The following is a 17,961-nucleotide window of genomic DNA, read 5'->3' on the forward strand; positions in this document are numbered from 1 at the left end:
CTGGAGGAATCTTTCTTTCTTCAGAATCTGGAGGCCTATGAGGGGCTCCTTCTAGGAAGGAAAGGAAGAGCTTCCAATATGAGGAAGGCACTCTCACCAAGTAGCTTCATCCCTCGAGACCACACACAACCCCTGGGCCCTGATGGCCACTGAGCCCTGCTCATTCTCCCGACCACAGCACCTCCTCTCCAGCGGTACCTCAATGGTTCGATGCAAAGGGTCCACAATCTGCCAGATGGCGAGAGTGAGGACATCCATGCCCACCAGCAGGCCCACTGTGGCATATAGCTTCCAGGGTTCCAGAGTCTGGATAAATATGTGGGGAGAACAGGCACATCAGGCGAAAATGCTCTGTGCCCCAGGAGCCAAGGATCAGGGGGCTAAGGATTGGGCAGCAACTCACCTTTCTCCACTCCTTCTTTTCTTCCTTCTTTGTGAAGACCGTGTGGACCCACCAAATCTTGGTGAACATGGAGCCATAGCCCAGACTAAAGCCCAGGCCCAGGAGCCAGAGGCGGGCCTAGAAAAGAAGAGAGGGCACAGGCAGAATAGGGTAGGGTAGTAGCAGGGACTGCAGTAAGGATGGGCAGAACCCTAAGGGAGTGTGGGCAGGGAGCACATGGTGACACAGGGAGGATGGGAAAATGTTAACAGGATGGGGAGTGGCAGGGAGAGGGCAGTCTCCCCACCTTGAACAGTTCCTCCCATCCACCCTCTACTTCCATACCACCAAGGTGATCTTGCTAAAACCTCCTGGCTTTAGTGGCCAAAAACCTCCACCCACTCCCCACTATCTATAAGTTACAGCCTGAACACTTCTGGATGTGACACAGACCCTTCACAACATGCTCCCACCCACCTGTCCAGTTAGGCTCATCTCCCAGCCCTGCATCTACCCCACGCTCCAGCCACGCTGAACTACTCACTTTCTCTTCATCTACTCTCTTTCAAGTATTTTCTAGCCACACGATGCTCCCTATGCCCCTGAAGTAGCCTTCCTTTATTTCTCTAGCTGATAAAATCCTATTTGTCCTTCAGTATTCAAATGCACCTCTTCACGGAGGTCCACCCAATCACGCCAACAGTGAGCTGCATTCCCTTCTTTGCCCCCAAAGCACTCTGTGCAGATCTCTACTCTGGAACCTCTCCTACTGCACTGCAGCTAAATGTCTGCTTCTCCAGCTGCACTCTGGCCTCACTGGGAACAGAGGATTCCTGATGAACTGCATGTGCATGTGCATGGAAATGCCATGTGCACAGATGTATGATCAGGACAGCACAGAGCAGAGGAAAAAGAGAGAGCAAGGACAGGCAGGCAGATCAGGAGAAAGAGTGGGTGTTTCCACCAGTGCAACAGAGAACCACTCAGCTATCACTGTTGAAGCTGGCCTCTCCCCACAGCGCTAGAACTTTCCATGTACCAACAGTCCCAGAGCCCCACCTCCCTGTGTGGCAGTGGTCCCTTCCCCCCAACTCTCTCTGCTGTCTGTTTTGATCTCTGCTTCCATCCTTCCAAACCCAACAGAGGCTCCCAAGGGAAGTCCACAGTTCTGATTCTCAGCCCCCATACCACAGACAAGCAACCATTGTTCAGGAGACCTTTGAGCAAATTCCCTTCCTTTGCCTTCAATGGCTCCCTCCTCTTCTCTGCAAGGCCTGCCATGGCAACCTTGGAACTGACAAGTGAACTACAGAATGAAAATGGCCTGCAGGCACAGAAAGAAGGGACAGAGCCAAACAGAGACCAGAGGGGTGATGCTAGAAGGAAAGAACAGGGACAAGAGTCAGGGAAAGCTGAGGAGGAAAGGCAGAGAACCATAAATCATGGAAGGCGCTCCTGAGACGGGTGGGAGAGCCACATTCTGTGAGGAATTTGCCCACCACCTCCTCACCTGGCAGACGAAAGGGAACTGGTTCCTCCCAATGTGGTAACCATCCAGCCCCAGGGGGAAGACAGCAGCTAATGCCAGTGAGCAGCCCACAGCAGTCAGGTTGTTCAGGTTGGGCTGTGAGTTCTGGATATAACTAGGGCAGAGGTGGAGAGGGTGACAGGGAGAGATAATTACCCCTCTTCTCCAGGGAGGCTGAGCTCTCCAAATACCATGCAATGGCATGACCCTAATTTCAGGGCCAGGGGCTAAAGGAAGACAGGATTGGAGAAGACAGTGGAGCCTTGAGAGGCAAAGCAATGCAGTCATGGGGCTGAAGATGGAGTTGCAGAGGGCTTCCCAAACACAGGCTCCCACTAGAATACAGGCTATCTATGTAGAGTCCAAGACTGTGAGACCTGGCCCCAAAGGTTGTTTTTATCTCTTCTTTTCTTTTTCCTTCCAGTTAGCTACTTTGAAGTAGGAGTGGGGGTTATATCTGGTTTGCCTGTTTTCATTCTTAACAAGTCAGAATGAACAACTCCATGATACATGGCCATGAGAGTTACACAGGTTTCATTCTCATCCTGTCCAGGAACATGATCAGTATCTCAGAGAGGCAGACAAGGAAAACATCAGAAGAGAAACTTACCGGACATGTGAGTTGTAGATGTTAAAGGACAGACAGACAACAGCTAAGACAATGCCCAGGCTGGAGAGAACCGAGACGGAGATAAAGAGTTTCTGTGACAGGAAGCGGAATGTCTTGATGACCAGGGTCTGGTCAGCTGGGGGGGACCCTCCTGCATGGCACAGGGGAGGAGGAGGGGAAGGGAAAAGAGAAGGGAAGGAAGACAAAGGAATGAAGACGGGATAGGAGAAAAGGGCAAAGAACTAGATTGCTGACAGACTTCAGTCATTGGCTGGGGACGTGAGGCCCTAACTGCACTGAACAGAGGTTACTGCAGGCAGAATGCTCAGTGCCACTGGGGCCGTTAGAAAGCAACCAGAAACGAGATGAGAAGATGGAGTGAATGGTCTATCCATAGGCTGGGAAATGCTGAGGCATGTCACCAAAGTTGTAGTCTTTGTTTTTGTTTGTTCTTTAAGTTTTTTTGTCTTTCTCACAGCAAAGGAAAATGGGAAGAGAAAGAAGGGGATAACTAAAAAATGTTATAAAGTCTCTTATAACCCAAATCAAAGTTTCAAACGACAATTATTGAATCATAAAGCTAAAAAGGCCTTGAAGTATCTAGTGTGGACACCTAATCTTAAGACAAAAAAAAAAAGAAGGAAAACTAATCTGAAATTTTAATCCTGGCAAGGTGATATTCCCAAAGATGTTTTCCAGTTATTATTACGGGTTCAAATTTGTCAGAGTTCACCAAAAATCTAATTTCAATTTGCTTAGTATTTTTTTTTAAGAATAATTTAGGCCATGCAGCATTTATAGCAACTCAGAACACTGTCCTAAATTCAAATTGTAAAAAAAAAAAAAAAAAAGGGCAAAACTCAGCAGTGCTGGGAATGACTAGATTTCCACTGGGCAGGGCAGATGGCAGCCGTCTTCAATGGCTGGGCCTCCCCTTCATTCTCAAGGAGCCTTTCTTTTATCAGTAGGTCCTTCCTTTTGTCCCCCTTCAGTTTCTCTCCTATGTCCTATCATTTAGGCCAAACACACAAAGAATAACTGCTTACTTTCCCTCTTTAAAAAGTATATTTTGAGGGACGAAGTGCTACCTATTAGGTACAATGTACACTACTTGGGTGACACGCGCACTAAACGCCCAGACTTCACCACTATGCAATATATTCATGTAACACAACTGCACGTGTATCTCTAAAATTACATAAAAATAGGAAAATTTTTTAAAATGCATATAAAAATAACAAGCACATTTTGGCAGATGACAATTACATGAGGTTTTCCCTCCTCCTCCATAGTTTAAGCAACCATTAAACTAAAGAGACAGACAAAGAGACAGCTCTGGGCTTGAACTAGCTGGTTCAAATATATCAAGACATCAGGACATCTGGGAAACCCAAATGGAGTTTCCATTTCCCGCCCTCTGCCCACCCCCTGCCTCTAATCCCCAGTTACCCCAGCAATGTACTATTAAAAATAGTATAACCACCGCCTATTCCCTCTCCAAATACACCAGTCTCCCCTACCCACGTCTTAGGGGTTGTATTCACTCTCACTTAACCCTTTCTCCTAGCCCAGCTGCCAGCCACATACCAACCTAATAGTCTCCACCATTCCATCCTCACTCAAAGGCATGACTTTTTCCCTTGATTGTCCAGAGGGGCTGAAGGAAAATACAAACAAGGTCCACTCACCAATCCACTTATCTGTTTTGGACCAGGAAAGATCATCCTTCGTGCTGTCATAGTAGCCAATCTTCTTGTAGCTGCCACCTGAGCAGACGACAATAAAAGGAGTGACCATAGGGAGCCAAAGAGCTGATCCTAGGCATTTTCAACTTCCCACTTTCCTAGAGCTTTGCATGGCTGTATCTGATTTTATTTTCACCTGAGGCCCTAAAGGATGCTTGGAAGGACCTACGAGTTGCTTGAATCAGCAACATGACTTAAAAGCAATATAAGGTGGTTCCTAAGGCAACTCAAATAAATAAGAATATCTATGTTTAAAAGTCTTCAGTGAGGAGGCTCCACAACATGTCTGCCACCTATTCCATTCCTCACACCTCTCTCGGTGAGATGTCTCTCACTTTGATTTTGGCTTCTAAAGCTTTACACATATTTCTGCTTATTCTTCCTCTCATGATGGGCAGGCTCTATTTTCCCAGTGGCTTTCATTTTAATTTTAGAACATTCTCTTCCGTTGGCTTGGGTTTTAATTCCTTGGATAAGTTATATCTGCCTCTTAAAGCGCCATTGAGTAAAATTTGGTCACTTCTAAGATTTCTGTTCTAGAACTGTTTCCGTTACCATAACTTTTCCTTCAAAAGCCAACTCATACTCCTTTCACCATGGCTGAAGTCCACTTCCTCTTGTCCTGGATACAAAGAGAAGCTGAGAGGATGTGGAGGTGGGGAGAAAGGAAGAAAGAAACTTTTCACAGGAGGCCAAGAAATAGCTCTCTTGGCCATGCCATAAAAGACTGAGAGCCGGGTAGAGCAGAAAAATTAACTCCTAGAAGTTCTGCAAATACCTAAGTGTGCTAAGTTTCAAGAAAATGCAATCTACAAAAGCCAAGCTATACACACTGAAGATAAATTAGAAATGATAGTTTACACATCAAGGAAATTTGGCGGATTCCCTTAAAAAAATGTAGCAGTTCTCCTAGATTCAGCTTTCTTGAGTCTAACTGACAGGTCATCAACCTCTCAACCCAAGCCACTCCAGGGGAGATTTGTGAAATTAATGGAAGCCACTGGGAAAGAGAGTAGCTGTTTTTAATTTACACGCTTCTTTTCTTTACCTTTTTCTTTGAGACAGAGTCTCACTCTGTCACCCAGGCTGGAGTACAGTGGCATGATCTCGGCTCACTGCAACCTCTGCCTCCTGGGATCAAGTGATTCTCCTGCCTCAGTCTCCCAAGTAGCTGGGACTACAAGTGCCTACCACCACACCCAGCTAATTTTTTTTTTTTTTTTTTTTTTTGTATTTTTGGTAGAGACAGGGTTTCACCATGTTGGTCAGGTTGGTCTCAAACTCCTGACCTCATGATCTGCCCGCCTTGGCCTCCCAAAAGTGCTGGGATTACAGGGATGAGCCACCACACCCAGCCTACACACCTCTTTTCGAGAGCAAAACCAGTGCAACTCAAAGACATCAATCTTCTTGTAGCTAAGCTTTTTATTATTATTATTTACAAGCTTGATGAACAGGGTTAAAAGAAAAGGGCAGAAGTGGGAAGGTGCCAGGGCAATCTTGTGATTCTGTGATATTCTTCCCCAGGTGGCATCCCAGCCCAGCCCCAGCCGGGCCCCCATGTCCAGTCCCCTCCTGCCCCAGTACTCACCCTGCAGCTGCTCGATAAGCGTCCATGCCATCCGAGAGCCACTGGCATCAAACACCACATGGCCCTGAGGGAAGGAACATGTGGAGGAAGGCAAAGGGGATAAAAGCAGGAGTGAAAGAGAACATCAGGGACTCTTTAAATCCTTCTGTTTTTGATGTAATTGAGCCTCTGAATGAATGCTATTTATGGCATTTGCCTGCATATAGGACACACCCCAGATGCCCATACCCTAGATTTTAGAAACATTATTCTTTGGAGAAGGAGCTTCACTCATGAGATTTGAATGGGAAAAAACCCCCAGACAGAACACCAGCAGGCTTCTGGTTGTGTGGCCTAAGCAAGTCAGCAAATCTCTCTGGAAACTAATCTTTTCATTTTAAAAGGAATAAGAAGATGACCTTTCAGACTGTTTTGTCTTTCAAAATCCTACAATTCTCATCTGACTCATGAATACTCGGACTAGTTTGAAAATAAATGAGGGGAGGGGTTTAAAAAAATGGAATATATCCTTTTTTTCCCTCCAGTCTTTGATGGGTTTTTCGAATTTGAAGATCCCTACTTCTCTGTTCGGAGACTGATTATTGCAAAGAAGTAACTAAGAAAAACAGAGAATGCATGTTTGTAGAAGGTGCTTCTCGGGAGTCTCTCTTGAGATTGGGAAGACAGGGGTGTATAAAGGAAGTTGTTGTAACTCACAGAGACACCCTCAAAGGACGAGGAGTTCATTGCCCGGTAGATTTGGTCGGTAATGGTCTGGTTGTTGTAGTTGAAGTCCTCCAGGCGCACGCCAGAATGGCCGCCTCCTCCAGATGTCTTGTTCAGGGCCAATGCCAAGGCCCAGATGGCATCATAGGCCAGTGGTGCCTCCTGGAAACCTCCTGTCTCCTCAGGGTGTCTTTTCAGTCGCTTGGTTAGTTTCTCCACAAATTCCTGGGATGTCTTGGGAGGAAAAAATCATGAGGAAAGAACTGAAATGTGTGTGGGTGTGGGGGAAGGGGTGCAATCCAATTCTGGCTCAAACACTTCTACTTGAATGGATGGTTTGTGTTACTGTTGTCAGATTGGGCATATGTACATTCAAAATCTTTAACTATACCCATGTGTCTGCCTTAGATCGGAAGCTACTAGACTAGAGCAGGGATTAGCTGTGTCCGGCGGTCTTAGTGTGTATAGTTGCTAGCTCAGAACTGCAAACAGAGAAGTTTGACAAATAAACACTCTGGATAATGAGTGGCAAAGGATGGAAGGTAGAGCTAGAGTAAAGGGGGAGACATGGATATTCCAATGAAGAGTTGTGACATTGATGTTCTCTGATCCTTCTGACTTTCTTCATAGAGTTAACCCAGGATCTAACAGCTCCTACAATTCTGAAAGATTCTAGAAAAGGTGATAGCACAGTCTTCTCACTCTGCTTGCCAACCAGGAGGAATTTTCTTCAGCGTGCTAACTTCTTGCCATTCTTGTGTGCTTTCAGTTCACTTCCTCTTAGAGGGCTTTCGGAAGACTGAAAACTACAGAAATATCCTTCACATTTTTGAAGTCCATTACTCAATCCTACCCACACCCCTCCTAACACTCAACCTTCTTTTTCCAAGAAAGCTAAAAAGAATTATAGTTCCTTTAACTCTCTCATGAACTGGGTCAAGAGACTGGACTTCATATACCTTGCAGTAACCTTGTTTGGCTAAATAACTGTAGGTAAATTATTTAACCTCTTGGAACTACATTCTACATACTGGAGGAAATCACATCACTCCTTCCTTACCTCACAGAAACCATACAAGGAAAAGCTTAGCAACTACTTCTTGGGAAACCATAAGTAACATACAAGGGACCATACAAGTAATTGTTTGGGTTTGGAATGTATTAACACATACACTAATGAAAGAATAAATAGATGAATGAAGAATAAATAAATAACTTTGTTCCTCATGCCTTGCTCACTTTTTCTCCAACTTTCTAGAGAGATGGAGAAGTGAGATATGCAAAGGGCACAGGCAGTATAGAGCAGTGGCTACTACATTGGGATTTGAAGCAGCCTGGGCTTTGAAGATGCCTGGGTTCTACCCTTGGGTAGAATGGGCCTGGGTTCTACCCTTGAGGACAAGATCAAATCCCATCCCTTTCTTAATCATCAGCGTCTAGCACTGTGCCCAACCATAATGAAGTCACAATAAATGTCCATTGGATAAGGCCAGTGAAAATACTCTGTAAAGTATTTAACAGTACATATACACATCATTATACATTTGTCCAAACCCACAGAATATATAACACCAAGGGTGAACTCTAATGTAAACTATGGACTTTGGGTGATTATGATGTATCAATGTCGGTTCATCAGTTGTAACAAACGTACCACTCTAGTGGAGGATGTTGATAATGTGGAAGGCTAGGCATGTAGGGAGTATATGGGAAGTCTCTGTACCTTCATCTCAATTCTGCTGTGAAACTAAAACTGCTTTTTTTTTGAGACGGAGTCTCGCTCTGTCACCCAGGCTGGAGTGCAGTGGCCGGATCTCAGCTCACTGTAAGCTCCACCTCCCGGGTTTACGCCATTCTCCTGCCTCAGCCTCCGGAGTAACTGGGACTACAGGCGCCCCCCACATCGCCCGGCTAGTTTTTTTTTTTTTTGTATTTTTTTAGTAGAGACAGGGTTTCACCGTGTTAGCCAGGATGCTCTCAATCTCCTGACCTCGTGATCCACCCGTCTCGGCCTCCCAAAGTGCTGGGATTACAGGCTTGAGCCACTGCGCCTGGCGAAACTAAAACTGCTTTAAAAAAAAAAAAAAAAAAAAAAGCCAGGCACAGTGGCTCATGCCTATAATCCTAACACTTTGGGAGGCCGAGGTGGGCAGACTGCCTGAGCTCAGCAGTTCAAGACCAGCTGGGCAACATGGTGAAACCCCATCTCTACCAAAATACAAAAAATTAGCTGGGTATGGTGGTATGCACTTGTAGTCCCAACTACTCAGTAGGCTGAGGGCTGAGGCTAGAGAATCACTTCAATTCGGGAAGTGGAGGTTACAGTGAGCTGAGATGATGCCACCACACTCCAGCCTGAGCAACAGAGCAAGGCTCTGTCTTTAAAAAAAAAAAGAAAAAGAAAAATTTTTATTTTAAAAAGGCTTTATAAAAAACAAGTCAGGCTGGGCACAGTGGCTCGGTGGCTCATGCTTGTAATCCCAGCACTTTGGGTGGCTAAGGCAGGTGGATCACCTGAGGTCAGGAATTCCAGAGAGCCTGGCCAACCTGGTGAAACCCCGTCTCTACTAAAAATACAAAAATTAGCTGCGTGTGTTGGTGGGCTCCCGTAATCCCAGCTACTTGGGAGGCTGAGGTAGGAGAATCGCTTGAACTCAAAAAGCAGAGGTTGCAGTAAGCGAAGACCATGCCAATCGCACTCCAGCCTGGGCAACAGAGCGAGACTCCATCTCAAAAAAAAAAAAAATTAGCCGGACTTGGCTGGGTGCAATGGCTCACGCCTGCAATCCCAGCACTTCAGGAGGCCGAGGAGAGAATCACGAGGTTAGGTGTTCAAGACCAACCTGACCAACATGGTGAAACCCCATCTTTACCAAAAATACAAAAAAAATTAGCTGGGCATGTGTGCCAAAATCGCAGCTATTCAGAAGGCTGAGGCAGGGAATTGCTTGAACCCAGGAGGCAGAGGTTGCAGTGAGCTGAGATCGCACCATTGCACTCCAGCCTAGGCAACACAGCAAGACTCCATCTCAAGGAAAAAAAAAAAAAAAATCAGCCAGACTTGGTGGCATATGCCAGTGATCCCAGCTTACTTAGGAGGGGCTGAGGTGGATGGATGGCTTGAGCCCAGGAGGTCAAGGCTGCAGTGACTGCACCACTGCACTCCTGCCTGGGCAACAGAGGGATACTCTATCTCAAAAAAAAATAAAAATAAAAGTCTGTTGGATAGATAAAGGGATGAATTCATATTCTAATCATTTTACCTGCAATGAAATCTCAAAAAAGTTATTAAACCTCACTAGTTGGTTATTCAGCTTTAAAATGAGAATAATACTATCTAAAATAGTGTGAAATGAAATTAGAACATGTATAAAAATGCTGGGTATAAAGTAAGTTACATTTTTTCTATGTGAATTTCCTTGACTCTCAACCTCATCTTTGTTACTGATACTCAGTTCTATAATTTCAGCCAAATATTTCAATATTTCAAGTCCATATTTCTTTTATTTGTTTTCTTCTTTCTTTCTCTCTTTTTTTTTTTTTTTTTTTTTTGAGATGGAGTCTTGCTCTGTTGCCAGACTGGAGTGCAGTGGTGTGATCTTGGCTCACTGCAACCTCTTGGTTTCACGAGATTCTTGTGCCTCAGCCTCCGGAGTAGCTGGGATTACAGGCACGCAACACCACACCCAGCTGATTTGTGTATTTTTAGCAGAGACAGGGTTTCACCATGTTAGCCAGGCTGGTCTTGAACTCCTGACCTTGTGATCCACCTGCGTCGGCCTCCCAAAGTGCTGGGATTATAGGCGTGAGCCACTGCGCCTGGCCTCAAGTCCCTATTTCTAACTGACTCTGAGGCATTTATAAATGTATGATGAATAATTTCAAAATCAAAATATCCAAGACGAAGCTCAATTTTTCCTTACTCCCAAACAGTTCCCAGGAAACGGGACTGAAGCCTTGGAATCACATTAGACCCTTTCAAATCACTGAGTCCTCTTAACTCTTTTGTTGAAATGTTTCATTGATATCAAACCCTCCTTACACAGGATGATGATGATGATGGCTAACATTTACAGTCCTTAGTATGTATCAAGCATTTTCCTAGGGAACCTATATCACCTTATTTAATCTTCAAACAATCCAATGAGGTGTTATTATTCCCATTTTAGAGATAAGAAAACTGAGGCAGAGAAGAGTTATATAACTTGCCTGAAAAAAATTATACTGCTAGTGAGTAGCAGAGCTAATCCATACTTTTACCAGCCACCCTACACAGTCTCTGTACGTGAGACCGCCTCTCTCCAAGAGCATCTGCACAAATAGCGGCTAGGCTAATACTTTGAGTAGTCCTTAGTTTCAAATTGAAAGATTGGTCTATTCAATCTTCAGTTCAACGTAAATACAGCATTAAAAAAATCACCCAGATGGAAAGGGATTAATCTGCTCAGCATGATGCGGTCCCCTGCCCAGGTCGTCATACTCTGTGCTCACGCCAGGTCACTACCACAAACACGCCTCACCACCGGGGGCACCATTGCTCCTGCCACCCCAAGAGTAGAGAAGAGTAGAATGCTTCCCCCTTGAGTCAGTAAAGATACAGTTATAGATTGTCAAACAGAAACTCTACTCTGCAGCTTAAGGAAATCTGAACAATAAAGACCCCTCAACCCATAGCAATTAGTTAATCAGACAAGTGCAAATCCTCGTCTGGCTCTCAAGAATGAATGCTTGACAGTGGGCTAGAATGTGTATCTTGAGGTAGCTTTTTAGTTTGTATTGGTCCTAGGTCTGATGGGATCTCTACCCCAATCAGGATTTCCTCAAAATCTTATCTCCAGGATGCCACCTCCCACATTCCCCTTTATCCCACAGTTACATTTCTCTAAAACCACCCTAACCTACTCTCCATTTCCACATATGGCCCCTAAAGATGTTTTCTCTAAACTAAGGTTTCTCACTCTCTGCACTATTTATTAACATTTTGAGCAAGATAATTGTTTGTTGTCAGGGACTGTGCTTTGTAGGATGTTTAGAATCATCTTTGGCTTCAACACATTAGATATCAGGAGCATGTATCCCTCCCCATCCCCTACCCTCAACTGTAACAACCAAAACTGCCTCCAGATAGGGTAGCCTCTGATTGAAAACCACTACCCTAACTAATAGTTCTCAAGGTGTGATCCCCAGACCAGTAGCATCAGCATCCCCAGGGACTTACTAGAAATATTTCTCAGGCCGTAGCCCAGATCTCCTGAATCGGAATTTCCAGGGGAAGGGCCTGGTAACCTGTGTACTACCTTTCCAGGAGGTTCTGACGAATGTTAAACTTTGAGAACTACTGTTCTAAACGTAAGGCCATCCTTAGGGAATAAAAGCAACTCTGCTTCTTTTCTAAGTCTCCATGGCTCCGGCCCCCTAAGTCCAACCCTTACTTTGATCCACTTCTATTGGTGCTGTTTGATTCATCTATAATCTCTCCCGCCCCTAGGCTGTTGTTAAGACTGCTTCTATCCTCTTCAGAAAATATTGGCTTCCCCATTGGCATTTTAGGCTGGTCCCACTGGAAGCCCTACGGACTCTATCTTTCTCTAGAGACAAAAAGCCAGAAAGGGACCTTCCAAGTCTTCCTGCCCCAACGCTCAGGTGTCCCTCTATGTTCCTAACCAACTCTCTGTTCTCTCTCTCTCTCTTTTTGTTTAGAGCTGGGAGTCTCACTATATTGCCCAGGTTGGTCTTGAACTCCTGAGCTCCAGTGATCTTTCTGCCTTGGCTTCCCAAGATGCTGGGATTACAGGTGTGAGCCACCAGACCCAGCCAAATCCCTGTTTTCTGTCAGCCTCCTCTAGCTCCCTGCTGTAAGACAGAATCAATGATCGGCAGGTCCTGGGCTCAGGGCACCAACAAGCCTTTCTGGCTTTGGTAGCCAATTCCAATACTTTCCCAGGTTTTAGGGATGACTCACCTCTTGGGTACTCTACGGGAAAGTGATCTTCCAAAATTTTTTCATTGTATTTTTCAACTAACATACCTTAAAACATAGAGTCCACTTAGAATGTCCCAAAACAGTATGTATGACCAGAGTCCATGTGGCAGCAGATCTTTCATCACAACGCACCACCAGAGTCAACTTCCTAAATCTTATTTCTCCTTTGCTTAGAAACTGCCAGTAGCTAAAAAGTGTTAGCAGATAAAAGTACAAACTTTTTAGTCAGGCTTTATAGTTTTCCATGGGAAGTGATGAGGCAGAGCAGTTTGGAGTCAGATTTAACTAGGATTCAACTCCAGCTGGACTGCTGAGTAGCTGCATGACCTGAGACAAGTCATTAAACCACTCTGAGTCTCATTTTCCTGGTCTACAAAATGTAAATAATAAGTCCATATCAGAGTATTGCTGTTAGGATCCCTGAAATCATAAATCTAAGCTCCACATAAATGCCACTGTTAGTAAAACTTTTTAAATCAAGCTATTTGGGGGCTTTACAACCATTAACTCACCCCTAGCATGTTCTCCAAAGCAGGTACACACTTGGTACAATAAGCAGACACATAGGTGGACGTATCGAGCTTATCCCAAATTCTTGTACTCTTTACAATGTAGTGCTGAGCAGTAAAGAAGCCTCTTCCCCTACGCCTACACCCACACTCACTTCTGCCCCTCAGCTGCAGGGCTGCCCCAGCCCTCCCAAATCAGAGAATGCGCCTGCTCGCTCTAAGTCTGTCATTAACCAGCTGTCTGGGGCTAAATGATTTCAAAAACCCCTTCTCCATATAAAATTCTAAAAAAAGAATCATTAAAAAAAGCAACAGGATCCAAGCTAATTGCATATCAATCATGAGTGAATATTAAGCAACTCTAAAATACTAACGTAAATCACCAAGAAAATAAAATGCAATCCTGCCCAGACACAGCGCTCCTGTAAAGGTGTGCTTGCGTATACAGCATCCATATTATCATTAACGCCGGTTCCTCCTCTGACTTCTCACCAACTGCTCCTCGTCTCCATGGTAACAGCCCTTCCACTCATTAGGAACCTACTGAACATACAACTCTATCTTTTTTTTTCTCTCTCTCTCTCCTACCCAAGGAAGTCAGAGCAAAGGTAGGATCCACAGGAAACATAATGCAGACAAGTCCAGGGTGGGCACAGCGCCCTCTTCTCCCTTATATCCAAATTCCACACCCTCTCCCTGGCACCCTCTCCCCTGCAAGCCTCCCTCAGTCCCCTCCACCCTCCCAGGTGCCAGCCTGCAAGTCCCCACACTCTCACCATGTTGGAAATGCTGCGGGTGTTGGCAGGATTCAGCATGACAATCTCAGTGGTGATGTGGCCCTCCACGGCCTCAGTCATCTCGTCCACTGTGCAGTTGATAGAAGGGTCGTAGATCTTGAACCAATTGTCAGCATACCACCCAATGAGGAACCAGACGTACTTCTTCCCAAAGAGACGCTCCTTGTACACCTGAATACAGAGGAGGATGGCTGGGTTTTTGTTTGCTCATTTGTTTGTTTTTGTCTTATCTCACTTGACACTATTTAGCCTCTTGGGAACCAGGGAAGAGCAGTAGAACTACAAAGAGAAATCTGCAAGTCTTGGGGATGGTAGGAAAGGCTGACAATTCCTCCTTCTAAGTTACTTTCCAGTCCCTGTATTTCTGAGTGGCCTTTTCCAGTCAGTCAGGACAGATGGAATTCATAGGCTTCTCGGGAAACACAAAGCAGTAGAAAAATGAGATCTGAAGAAAGTATCATGTGTGTGCAGACAAGGGATGCAGTCAGAGCCAACAGACAGAGACATCCTATGAATCGTCACCTCAGATCATATGCTATCAACTCAGGCACAGATGCCGAGAGGAGGCCCCACAAGAAAACCAAGGGGAATTCCCACCCAGTGCCCCTCCCTCTTCAGATCCAACTCCACCTCACAAAAAACTTTCCGGGCTTCAGTCTCATAGAAAAGTCCCACGATGATTCGGGCATCCTGGCGCTACAGAACAGAGAGAGAAATAGCTCCTGAGGGACATCTGGGAATGCCTGAGGGGCTAAGCCAGGCATCTTCACAGCTTTGATTTCCCATCCCAAAGTGCTTAGTGCACGGTAACGCTCAATGCATAGTGGGTAAACGTCAATTGGAAGATGGAGCTAAACTTCCCCAGGAGATGCTATTGCCTCAGAGAATCAAAACCTGCCCCCGCCTTGCTTTCCTCTCCAACCAGCCCCTGTCCCCCAGCTTGGTCCCTCTGTAAACAGAGCCCACCACTTCCAGCCACCTGACCTTCAGGTTTTTGACAGGCACAGCCGGATCTGAGAAGAAACTCTGGCGGAAAGTAATCTCAATTCCAGCCTCCTTCACTCGTTCCTCCAGGTCGTCCAGAGTCTTGGGTGGGAATGAAAAACAAGTTGGAAAAACACAGGTGCATGAGGGAATAAAGACCAGAGAGGTTAACTGGGGATTTCAGAGCAGTACTCAGATAGAGCAAAGACACAGCCATTCTGAACCTTCCTTCAACAGCTTCTGTCCCTGGAGTGAGGAGTTCAGGAAGGTGTCTGGTCTTAGGATATGGCTTCCAAGTGGGAAGGTGAATGATGAGCCCCTGCTGAGGCTCTGTGTGGGGGAAGCCACTCCATTCACCCACTCCTACCACTGAAGGCAAAGATGGGGGAAAGAAACATAGAGGAACCAGGAAAAGACAAGGCGAGGACTAGGACAGACAGCATGATGTCAACCTCAAGAGGCAAGTGGGCAGACAGACAAAGAATGGTCTGAATCAGAGCGAAAGTGGGGGAGGATTAAAGGGCCACTGAACACAGTGGATAGAAGACCCAAAGAATAGAACAAAAGGAAGGGAGCAGACTGCCTTGTTCAGATGTAGAGCCTGTATTTCCTCTCTACCTCCCCAAATCTCCCTCTCCCCACTCAACCTTTCCTTGTCTGTTGGCTTCTCTCTCTTAGTGCCAACTACCAGACCCATGCAGCTGTCCGTCTGCCCCTCTCTCTCCTCTCCCCCATTCTCCTCTCTCTCTCTCTCTCTCTCTCTCTCGCTCTTTCTCTTTCTCCTCTCCTTCTCTCCCCTGTAATCCACCGGCTCCATCCCCTCTGTTCCCATTCGCACCCACCCACCACCCCCCTTGAGAGCCTCTGGAATCTGCTGCCTTCCTGGATTCCTATCTCATCTTCCCTCCATCTCTTGCCTCCACTTTGGATTGAACCTACTTTAACAGAACTGAGTCATTCTGGGTCTGTCTGTCGGGAACACGGCATTAAACAGGGGAAAAAAATCATAAAATCATAAAGACAGAGAGGATTCCAAAAACTCAACTCATTCTTTCCCCTGGCTACAGAAAGAACATGCACTTAATCCTCAAGAAATGTGTTCTCTTTTAATGAAGAATCAAGCTCTCGCCTCTAAAAGTGAATCTCGCATCACATCTCCCTGTGCTGGAATTAGAGCTTATGTCCCTTTACCCCTTGCCCAACCCCTCCTCACCGAAGTGAAGACCTCAGTGGTCTGCTGGATGGTAGCAATCTTCTTCCAGCCCCACTTTTCAAAGAGTTTCACGCGGGTAGGGTTGTGGAGTGTGGCTGATGGGTGCGTTCGGAAGAAAGTGGGGAAACGCTGCCGATTTGACAGGGCTGGTGAGCTGGAGCCATAGGAAAGCTGTGGGGCAGGGAGAGTGAGTGCAACAGGGTCTGTTCACTGAGGACACCAAGAGTGGCTAAGAGTTCCTTTAACCCTCTTTCTGTCTTTCAGTTTCTCTACTTTACTCTCTCCAAACCTCCCCACCTCTGGTCTGCCTAAGGAAAAGTGATTCTCAAAGGCCCACGCACCCCTCACAATCGGGATGCTCTTTCACTGATCTAATTTCAATTCCTTCTGAAGAAGGAGGTCAGCTGCAGTACTGTCAGGCCACTGTTGCTAGGAAGCTGCCTAGCTCAGGTCTGCAGAGGACTCTGAATCTTAGAAGCAGGTCCCCTGCAATCTTTTCAATACAAACCCGCAATCGCGATCGTCCCTTTAGTAGAGCTCAAAAGGGAATGACCCCATCTTTTGACCCCCATAGCCCTACTTACCACAATGAGGTTCCACATCCTAGCAGCCTCAGCCACCAGCGTGGAGACAGAGCTGCAGCCAGGCATAAGGATGATCTTGATAGGGTCGTTGTAGAGCAGCTCATACAGGTACTTGGTGGCCTGGCCTGGATCACACTGAAAGACAAGAGAAGAGATGAGGGCAAGCTCTCCTGGGGCCCCTCCCCTGTCTGCAATTCCTACTCTTATCTTTCTCGAACAAATTAGTTCCTTTCTCAACTACTCACTTTCATCATTAATTACCATTTTCTTCTCCTTTCTGTCATCTCTTCCTGTCAAGAGTCTTTTTTCTCCTCTTTCATTAAACTTCCTTCTCTGTCTTTCATCTGGAGCCTTACCCATCACCTCTCCTGCACACCCCTCCTTTGGTATTCATGAACATATCACCTTACCTCCGTTCAGCTCACCCTCAGACCCTTCCCTTTGTCACCAGGCCCTTTACCCCATGTTTCTATGCTCCAAACACCAGTGGGTAGAAAAGAGTCAGTAGGAATATGGTAAACTCTTTCCATGTCCCCAGGCAGCTTGCTCAAACCATATTATGAAAATTCCTTCCTCACCTCTTCAAACCCCTTCTCCCCACCTTCCCTTTGTTTCCTCCCTCTTCTCTTTTCAGAGCTAGTGATAAGAGAGAACAGGAACAAGACCAGTAGGGGGTCCCGCTCAGTGATCCATCCCTCCTGCTGGGCCCTGACATTTGACAGGTCCATTAGAAAAAAAGACACTGGGGGGTGGAAGTGGGGAAGAATGTAGGATGAGGAAAGAACAGAGAGAATGAATAGAATGGAACTCTCAAGAAACCAGACAATTTGAGAGGTGCCTTAAAGAGAGGCTTGGAGCTAGGGAAAGTAAACAAGCAGAAAGCTAGAGAAGAAAGGAAGCCTGGGAGGAGGGGAAATGGGGGAGGAAAAGCCAGCCTTGGGTCTCCCACTGCCTGTTCCCCTCCTGCTGATATATGACATTTCAGAAACTGCTGGAACCTCAGTGCATGTGAAGACAAAATGGCAGCCAGTGGGGAGCCAGGGCAGAGGGGACACAGACAGGGGGCTCAGGGGACTGAGGAGGGTGAAATGTTGCGGGGAGGAGAGGATAAGTAGAAAGGAAATAAAGAAAGCACTCTGGAGCCTGCTTACCTCCCACTGAGGCCTGACATTTGGGACACGGTGGGAAGTTGGAGAAGGGGGAAACAAGGGAAGCTGTTGGAATCTGAAGAACCAGCACTCACTGAGAACTCTGTTGCCCACCCTACCCTCACCCTGGCCAAGGGCAGTGTTCAACAACATTGGAAGGTTTTCTCCTTATGCCTCCCACT

At 46.1% G+C, this 17,961-nt stretch overlaps 1 protein-coding gene across 4 annotated transcripts in view; it reads right to left on the reverse strand.

Annotated features, from left to right (window-relative positions):
- The window catches only part of GABBR1 (gamma-aminobutyric acid type B receptor subunit 1), a 43,864-nt gene that overhangs the window by 17,978 nt on the left and 7,925 nt on the right, over positions 1 to 17,961 (reverse strand). For all 4 annotated transcript variants that reach the window (XR_004438622.1, XM_033216547.1, XM_033216546.1 and 1 more), the window contains 12 exons: positions 16,632 to 16,766; positions 16,048 to 16,218; positions 14,835 to 14,936; positions 14,481 to 14,546; positions 13,830 to 14,021; positions 6,553 to 6,795; positions 5,857 to 5,920; positions 4,209 to 4,286; positions 2,521 to 2,671; positions 1,893 to 2,025; positions 404 to 520; positions 199 to 306 (listed from right to left, as the gene is read on the reverse strand). Coding sequence is in view for 3 of the 4 variants with exons in the window: in XM_033216547.1 (XP_033072438.1) it covers positions 199 to 306; positions 404 to 520; positions 1,893 to 2,025; positions 2,521 to 2,671; positions 4,209 to 4,286; positions 5,857 to 5,920; positions 6,553 to 6,795; positions 13,830 to 14,021; positions 14,481 to 14,546; positions 14,835 to 14,936; positions 16,048 to 16,218; positions 16,632 to 16,766 (1,560 nt within the window). In the remaining variant the exon portion in view is untranslated. The remainder of the gene's footprint in view (positions 1 to 198; positions 307 to 403; positions 521 to 1,892; positions 2,026 to 2,520; positions 2,672 to 4,208; positions 4,287 to 5,856; positions 5,921 to 6,552; positions 6,796 to 13,829; positions 14,022 to 14,480; positions 14,547 to 14,834; positions 14,937 to 16,047; positions 16,219 to 16,631; positions 16,767 to 17,961) is intronic.

The sequence above is a fragment of the Trachypithecus francoisi genome, unplaced genomic scaffold (assembly GCF_009764315.1).
Source record: "Trachypithecus francoisi isolate TF-2019V2 unplaced genomic scaffold, Tfra_2.0 Lachesis_group10, whole genome shotgun sequence".
In the NCBI taxonomy this organism is placed as follows: domain Eukaryota; kingdom Metazoa; phylum Chordata; class Mammalia; order Primates; family Cercopithecidae; genus Trachypithecus; species Trachypithecus francoisi.